The 9383-nt window shown below is 35.5% G+C and overlaps 1 protein-coding gene across 1 annotated transcript; it reads left to right on the forward strand.

The window, feature by feature from the left end:
- Positions 1-3832: 3832 nt before the first annotated feature.
- Positions 3833-5190, forward strand: LOC128383602 (butyrophilin-like protein 10). Its single transcript, XM_053343199.1, has 3 exons — positions 3833-3938; positions 4261-4602; positions 4898-5190. The coding sequence occupies exons 1-3, from the start codon at positions 3833-3835 to the stop codon at positions 5188-5190; spliced, it is 741 nt and encodes a 246-aa protein (XP_053199174.1).
- The last annotated feature ends 4193 nt before the right edge of the window (positions 5191-9383 follow it).

The following is a 9383-nucleotide window of genomic DNA, read 5'->3' on the forward strand; positions in this document are numbered from 1 at the left end:
TATACACACAATACGTGATGTACTTTTTATGTGATGTACAATTAAAATCTTTACATATTACCAGAGGTTTTATGTTTCCTTGCAACCAAGTACTATGGAATACAATATTTTTTCAAAGGGACTGGTCTACCTCATTGTAGGGGAGAAAGAGCTGAACCACAGCTAAATCAGCAGCTAAACAGGATGTATAATTACCTTACACTGTCTGACCAACACAGATGATTTAGAGGATTTAGAACTCGCCCCTCATGCTTAAATCAGTAAAAAAGAATAAGAAGAAGTGTGTTTAACTTCAAATACACTTACCCCTGTTTGTGCCTCCTTCAGTTGTATCTTTTGTACGTTTGTGTTTGCAACAGTAAAATAGTCCGACTTCAAACAGCAGCAGCAGAGCCATACATAAACCTCTGACAACAGTCCAAGGCGGGTTGAACACATCAGGCAAGCGACTCTCGGGAGAAGTCTCATTGTGAGAAGTCTCATTATAAGATTCTGAAAATATAAAGAGAGTATGTACTTTAACGTGTGTACAATTCCTCTAGCCTACACTTGGTTTGGAAATACTATTACATCTCACCTCTCACAGCTCTGACAGCCAGCCAGCTCTCAGGTGATTCTCCATATTCAGAGATGCTGCATTTGTAAAGGCCTTCGTGTGATATGGAAACATTTTTTATGGTAAGATTTCCTTCATAGCTAGTCCTGATGTGACAGCCATCTTTATAGAAATCAGCTATGTTGTCAGAGCTTTTTCCACTTTTACAGTACAGAGTCACATCATCTCCCTCCTTCATTGGTTGAACAGGACTCTCCAAGATCACAGACCCATCTGTGTAAGAAATATGTTATGATAAACATGTAATGATTTCACACTCAATATTATTCCTCTTAAGATTATTAATGTAACGACTATGCGTGCTAAGTAAGAGAATATTTCACAAGTAATTAGATGATTTTCACAATGGCATTTTACTACCAACATAATCACAAAGATTTATCAAGCAGATTTTTTCATTCTTAAATAAGCTAGTTGTACCAGTAACAGTGATGTTGACAGCTCTGCTTCTCTGTCCATCTCCATCCTCACACCAGTATTCTCCACTGTCTGATTCAAATGCAGGTTTAATGGTGACAGATCCTGCTGATGTCACCCAGTTAGGAGTATATGTTTGCTTTATTTCCTTGAGTGACCTCATCACTTTCACTCCAGTCAAGACATTAAACTCACAGTTTATGGAGATGGACTCATATTCAAAAAACTGCAGTCTGTCTGGAACAATATGAAGAAAAGCTGCATCTAAAACAGAGAAAGAAAGAGAATAACAGTGTAAACTCTGCTGGTGCTGAAAATGGAATACATGCATGTAAAACATACAATTTGACCTCACTGAGAGCCACATGGGTGAGGGTATTTTTATCAGCGTTTTTCTTTTAAATGGACCATTTATTTGCATTGTGCCCTTTACATTATTCTACATGTACAACATTGAACATTATACCCCACAACCCTTAAACTATTAAACCTGCTGTAGCTCTATGTGGGGTCAGCCTAACAGCCACATCCTCATTAGTTAAACGCATACATTGAAATTTCAGTTTGCTGCCCTGCAAGTGAGAGTGGCCAGACCATGGTTAACATTGTGGTTTTTCATTCATGTTTAAAATGTTTATTTTAACTTCTTAACAAGGATATGGTGTGTTTACACTGGATATTTAGTTTAAAAACAATTCCCTTAATTTGAAAAACTGCAGCTTACCATCAATTTGAATGCAATAACTGTTGTGAACTTGTGCCACGACCACCATCAACACAGGGAAGAGAGCTGTATCAGACATAGACAAATTTAAATGTGGATTTATGCCAAATTATGCAAAATAATCTCACACAGAAACAGGGAGACAGACTCAGTACTTACATAGTCTGATGCAGAGAGCTGTAACGTCCATGATGTCTTGCTGCGGACTGTCTGAGCATCAGAGTCAAATTCACATGAAGTGAAATATAGGTTAGACCCTCCTCTTCCTGTTTGTTGGATCTACAAATAAATGTGTGAAGCTTAGACAGAAAAACAGTTTGAAACCACAGTCTTTCAGTGCAGATTGAAAAGGGGTTAAGTATCAGACTTTATTTTTCCATTCATACATGATAATTGGCACTGAAGGGTCATCAGACAACTTAACAGCTTACTGTATAACTATAAACTCACAAGGAACTAGGCTACATAACATGGTTTGAAGTTATCATTACTTACTTATTATTAATTATTACTCTGCAACAGTATTTTGTTAATCTGAAGAACATTCTTTGTAGAGCACATACTGCCAAAGCTCTCCTCTGTCAATAAATATTTGTCCTTTAGTTATTTTCAGTTGCTAAAGGAGGACAGTTTGTCTGTGCTTACTGTAAGATGGAGACTGTCATTTGCCCCAATTCAACATTTGTTTAACCTCAAGTGACAGCTCCCTCTAGTGGCTGTTGTGTTTTTTGTCCTTTGGCCGCAAAAGAGGAAGTAGTGTGACATCTTTATAAAGCCACAAAGTCTACAGAGGAAGGAGGTAGTGGGTGAACACAGTGCAGGTTTAACATGGGACAACACTGTTGTGTCTTGCTGGGAGTCAGAATTGATTTATTATAAACACCCAAATCATTTTGTTGTCAGTAAAGTTGGCATCTTGTATACAATCATATCAGACACGATTGCAATTACTTTTAAAAGTATTTTCTTATGTGTTAAAACAGAGGGAAACTTTAAAATAGGCTTATTTACAGTATAGGTTCACAGTTTTTCAAGTGTTTCTTAAAACAACAGTCAAAAGTCCAGATGAACATTAAGATAAGATAAGATGCCTTTATTGTCACTCTACTTGAAATACAATGAAATTGCTAGTGCCCATCACAGTGGTATTTTGACATACTACAGAATACATACATACAAATATACATTCAGAAACACACACAATCAATCATGGCCTATCATAAATCCAGTATTTCAAATGAGGACTTTGAACATTCAGCTACTTCCGTGTGGTGAGCCAGTTGATGAGGAACACAACAGGTATAAGATCTTGCAAATTCAATTGTTATCTCTTAATTCTTAACATTAATAATGCTCTCGATTATTTTATTTTAAGTATTTTAATAATAATTTCATAATAGTTTGTAGTAAAAAGCTGGTCTGCTGTTACAGTTAATGATTGTCTGTTTCCTAATGTGTTTGATATGCAAAGACTCAACATTGTAGTGGTGTGTTTTTAATATGTAACAAACTGCATATTACGATCAGTTGACATGTTTGCAATTTTCTGGATTCATGTTACCAACATAACATTTTTCTCTTTGAGGAAATATGTATACACACATACATATATACAGTTCACAGTGGAACTACTGTATTGTGCTTGTTAATGTTTTACCTGCTTTATTGCAGCACAGAGTGTCTTCTAAAAGAAAATTACCAACGGATACAGGCAGCCATGTTACGGAGAGACAGTTGATAATAGATAAATAAATAAATAAAATAAACAACATACCAAAAAGAATCTAATTAATTCAAGTGAAGTAGAATTAAATATGAACCGACAAAAAACATACAGAATACAATTTCTATGTAGTGAATCGGAATGACAGTAATAATGAAAAAGAGTTTTAAATTTAGATTTGAAAAGTTGTTGCACATTAAAGATTATCATGAAGTAAATCCATCCATGCAGGTCCTGGACCAGACCAGACCAGGTGTTCCCACTTGTACACTCAGTCGAGTTGCTATTGTCTTTATGATATGCTATATGACTTTATAGCTGGTTTCTTGAAATTATGTTACAGAACTCCACAATGCTTCAGATGAAGGAGATGCTGTCTAAATATGGACTCTCAGCCTTCAGTGTTTCAATTTTCCATCATGCTGTTGTCCTGCTTCTCCTGCCGGACTGCTGTGGAGGTAACTAACACACAAACACAACAGAAATAACCTGGTCTGTGTTTATAAGGCAAACCATTTTAATGAAACATCTCACAGTGTACAGTACATCTGTACATTGAGGCAAGACACTAAAACTGGGATATTTGAAGATGCTTTCTATACTGTACTACTGAAAAGTGTTTATTAACATTGCCAATAAAATAAAGTCATGCAATCAAGTGAATGTAGACATACAGACGACATAAGAAACACTTCATATTTCTTGTGATGAATATTCAACGTTACAAATATGAAATAGTTTAGACTGGTATGAATCTAACCTCATTATGTCTCTATCCAGGTCAGTCTCAGGTAGTCGGTCCACCTCAGCCAGTAACGGCAACAGTTGGTGATGACGTCATGTTGCCATGCATTCTGAAGCCAGCTACAGATGCTGTTGGTATAACTTTGGAGTGGGCGAGACCTGACCTGAAGCCCAGGTTTGTCCATGTGTGGCATAAAGGTCAAGACTTCCAGGTTAATCAACATCCATCCTACAAAGGGAGAACATCACTGTCCATCGAGAGACTGAAACATGGAGACGTTTCATTAAACCTCTCCAAAGTGAAACTCTCTGACAATGGAAAATACAGATGCTACCTTCCAGATTTGAAGAAAGACTCTTTTGTTGAGCTTGTCGTAGGTAAGTCTGCAAATGTGTTTTACTGCCCATAACTACTGTATTTGCAAGGCTTGACAAAATACATTCACTTGCCTCCTTATTAGATATACCTGTGCAATATAATGCAATTGTAACACAGACCATGGCAGTACAGTGTGACGGTTGTGGCAGAAGTGGACAGTAGTATATATGTATATATATATATATATATATATATATATATATATATATATATATATATATATATATATAAAAGAAAACAAACAAACAAAAAAAATGTGTGTCCTACATCATTTCTGTTGATCTTCATCATCAGGGACTTCCTCCTCTCCTGCCATCAGCTTAGCGGGGATCGACACATCTGTCATGATGTTACGATGTGAGTCTAAAGGCTGGTATCCAGAGCCTGAGGTGATCTGGCTGGACGGTGAGGGAAACCTCCTCTCTGCTGAACCTACAGAGACAATCAGAGCTCCTGATGATCTCTATACTGTCAGCAGCAGAGTGACTGTGGAGACGAGAAACAGCAACATCACCTGTAGAATCCAGAACAACATCAACCAGACCAGAGATACACACTTCATTGTTTCAGGTAGAAATTATAACTAAAATGATGACATGATCACTGTTTCAGAGGTTACATTTTATATACATTTCACAATATTTTTTTTTTTTCAGATGATTTCTTCATCATTCTGTGTAATTCCGTTGCTCGCATCACTGTCAGCTTGGCTGCTTGCTTAATGTGTGTTCTTGCAGTTGTCTTTGTTGTGTGGAAATGGAGGCAAAATGAAACCAGTAAGTCACAACTTTATTTTTTATTTTTCATGTTTCTAATTTTCTAAACTTAAGATGATATAATGTCTCTGTGGTGGATGCACTGATACAAAATAGCAATAAAAATGTACAACTGTGTTTAAAATGGTTTGTAATACAATGTTTTGTATTTCGTATGTGTGTGTGCTGGAAATGATGTGATTAGTGTTTTAATGTCACTGTCATGTTTCAGCTGTGTGTTTCTGTCCTGTTCAATATCAACACCACTGTCTGCAAAAGCAAAGCTGCATAAATCAAACACTTGTAATTCAACAGTTTCCTTTCTCTGTTAACAGAAAACAAGAAGAAAGCACAAAGAGAAGAACAGCAGCTCATAGGATATAACAACATGGTTGATACACTGAAGGAACAGGAGGAGCAACTGAAGAACCAGAGAGATGAACTCAAATCTCAAAAGGACAAGATAGATACACTGGTGAAGGAGAAAGAGGGTCTGTTTTATTCAGTGGAGAAAGAAATAAAAGAGAAGGAGGATAAGAGTTTCATCAGTGTACCAGAATACTTGAAGCTAAAAGACATAATATTAGAGTACAAATGGAACCTGAATGAAAGAGTGAAAGAACTTGAAAAACTTGTAATGAACACAGAGAAACTATTAGATAAGACAGAGACAGTGATTAAAACAACAGAAGAGTAAAAGGAAGAGGAGAACAAAAACATTGAAAAAAATATCTGAAGTTGAAATAATCGCCAAGAAACAATCATAACATTTATATTTGATGAGTGTATTGTCTCATTGGAAATTAAGACTACTCCCCTCACTGTTTGTTGTCTCCTCTTTCCCCCTTTTATTTTAATCCCTATGTATTATGTGCTTGTTGTATTTGGCTGTTGTGTGAAAAAATCAAAAGTTCATTAAAAATAAATAATATTCATTATTTTCTCTACCAGTACAAGTCACTCTGTGGAAGATTCTTGTAAACATTTAACAGTTTATATTCAGTGTTTCTCACTCAAATTAACTGTGTGTGTCCTGGAGGTCAAAGCATGAAATTCTTTCTCCATAAAACAGAGTGAATATTTCAAAAGTGCATCATTTACATCCGTGCAGCCAGCAGCAAGTAATCCTCTTCTTTCTTACATTTTCTATGATTCCTACACTGTGTACAAATGTGCACTTAATTCAATCTTACACTGCTTTTCTTGTAATAATACTATGCTCTGATGAACACTGAGAAAGTCATGATTTGATGATAACATGATGTTATTATTACCATACATTCCAAATAACAATTGCAATTAAATTAACTGTGTAAGTATTGTGTTATATGTTTCACTAAGTTTTATTTGTTTCATCTTGTTTTCAATAAAATTATGTTTTTAGAGAAAATTTTGATTTTATGGTACTTTCCACAAATGTGCATTGTTGCCATATAGCAACTAATTAACGCCTATAATAAAAAAAAGATTATTTATATTATTTAAACTATTTTAAGTAATAAAAACACAGAAAATCTTTTTTTAAATCACGCTAATATAATAATTCATTCAATACAGGGTTAGGAATATAGGCATTTTTAGCTTTTCAATTAACTGGATAAATTACAGATTGTGAAAAGAAAAATAATCTTTTTAATAAGTGAATACATTTGTTAAGGTTGATCAGACCCACAACTAACAACATTTTATCTAGATGGAGAATAAAAAACATGAAATATATGCAGTGATACACTTGAGATTAATCTGTAATCTCCACTCTGTCATATTATGATGTGTCAGATCAGTTTAATCAGCTGCAGTTTCCAATTTATAATAACTGTTCCAAGTGAAAGCTGCTTATTTATCATTGCTCATGTCTCCTCAGGTGCCCTTGGTGCTCCCTAAACTAGAAATAAGTGCTTTGGGAAGCAAGAGTATTAAGAACAATCAAATAAGGGGATTGGTGTGTGCCTACAGTGACAACTTCAGCCCTGGAGCACCTGTATTTCTTGACTACAGTCTTGAATCTGAAATCAGCAGTGAGGTTAAAAGACAGAAAAAATGCTGGTAACTAGGAAAAACCACAGTTTATTGTTTTGTAACCTAATTTTACTGTAGTTTCTTTGAACGCTCCTGTTCAGACCAACAAAGTTAACTTACTTTCACTCTTACATGCTACAGTGGAAACTTCTGATAGAAAGGAAGGAAGCAGTAAGGATGAAGCTTATGCAAGACTTTGGATAGATTGAAATATCAACAGACCCCAGCTGCTGAACTCGCAGCCCTGAGCTGTTCGAGACAATGAGGTCCACTTTTAAAAGGAAGGACGACCTGAAAATATTTGCTGAAACTTGCAGGGGCTTTTGTAAGCAGAAACCTACGGAAGCGTATTGCATTCACTTTTCTTTTTTTTCAGTTTTTCTGAGTAATATATTTTCTATTTCTGGTTTTATGAGTAATATATTTTCTTCTGCTTTTCAGACTAATTTATTTTTCTGTTTTTGAGACAATTTTTTTTCTGCATTAATGAGATACTTAAAAATCCTGCAAGAAGCTCCCACCTGCACGTCACATTAACCTACTAACCTACTAACTCCTAATCAGTCGATTCTCCAATTTCAACTACAGAGTCAATTTCTGGTTATTTGAACTGCTATTGATAAGGATTTCAAGTCAGTTTTCTTCAGAAATTGCTACTATAGGCAAACATCAGCTGATATGTCAACTTAAGTTGGCCACAGCTAGATAATGTCCACCAATGCTAAATATAAAAACATGAACGTGAACAAATGGAACAATGTAAGATAAGATTGAGCAAATACATAAAACCCTTGTTGTTTGGCTGTTGATATCAAATGCCTTAATACATAAAAAGTGATTAAGTGTAAAATATACTGTAGATTAAATGAGAAATATTGAAAAAAGGTACTAGGTGTGTATATTAGTGATTGAACTGAACTGAACCAACTGATTAATGTTTCTCTCTGTGTGGTTGCTCACAATTTGCAGCTATCACCCATACCTCATTGTAACCTTGAACTAAACCCTGACCTGACCTTAACCATAAAACCAATCCTTGAAGCTGCAGTCTGTAACTTTGAGAAAATAGTGGCATAAATAGTTGTAATAGTAAATAGTTGCAAATCATTTTACGACCTGCAGAGAAGACACTAGCTGCTACTGCTTGTTTTATAGTGATTTTAAGTTCATTGTTTCTATAACTTCACACTAACATCAATCGGTCTCTAGGTGGCAGCATTATGTGATTAAGGCTTTTTAATGTCTTTTTGCTCAACAGTTGTGAATTTATTCAATTTGAAAGACTAAAAAAACATCAAACATCTATTTTTTCAATAAACTGACAGTGATTATTTATTTCCCAATATGTGATGTATCCCTGGTGCATTAACCACTTAACATACGCCCCTATTTTTTATGTTGTTAGCCTAAACGACATGCCCAAGTTGTGATCCCACATAGTTTGAGACTCAGAGATGTGTCTGGTATCATTGGAAAGGAAACACTCTCAGGATTCTGTGTGATTCTGTGACTTACTGACAAAGAGTGGCAGAGGTTACAATGATGGGGTTGTTTACTCGCCCATAGGTTTGCCTTTACAATGACATGTGTACAGACATTCAGGGACCTCTCAGCGAGATATAGACACAATGAGGCCACATCCACAGGTCTTGGCTTCATGCAGTCCAAATTTGGAGTCAAAAGACCAAAAGATGAATTTTTCAGAGTTATTTTTCAACAGGTATGTCCATGCGTTTTCCTCAGGTCCTTTTTGGAGACTCCAAATGGACACTTGGTTACCATGGTTACCAAGGCTGTATAACCGCAATCAAACACCTATAACTTCACATCCCCTTTGCCTACAATCAAAATCTTGGTCTCTAATGAAAGCTGACACCATATTATTATTATTATTAATATTAACATTACATATAACCATTTTTTTTTGTTTGGCCATATCTATCTATCTATCTATCTGTTTATTTTGGTATAAGTCATATGTCAAGTCGAAGAAGAACCAACCGTGT

The sequence above is a fragment of the Scomber japonicus genome, chromosome 22 (genome assembly GCF_027409825.1).
Source record: "Scomber japonicus isolate fScoJap1 chromosome 22, fScoJap1.pri, whole genome shotgun sequence".
NCBI lineage: Eukaryota > Metazoa > Chordata > Actinopteri > Scombriformes > Scombridae > Scomber > Scomber japonicus.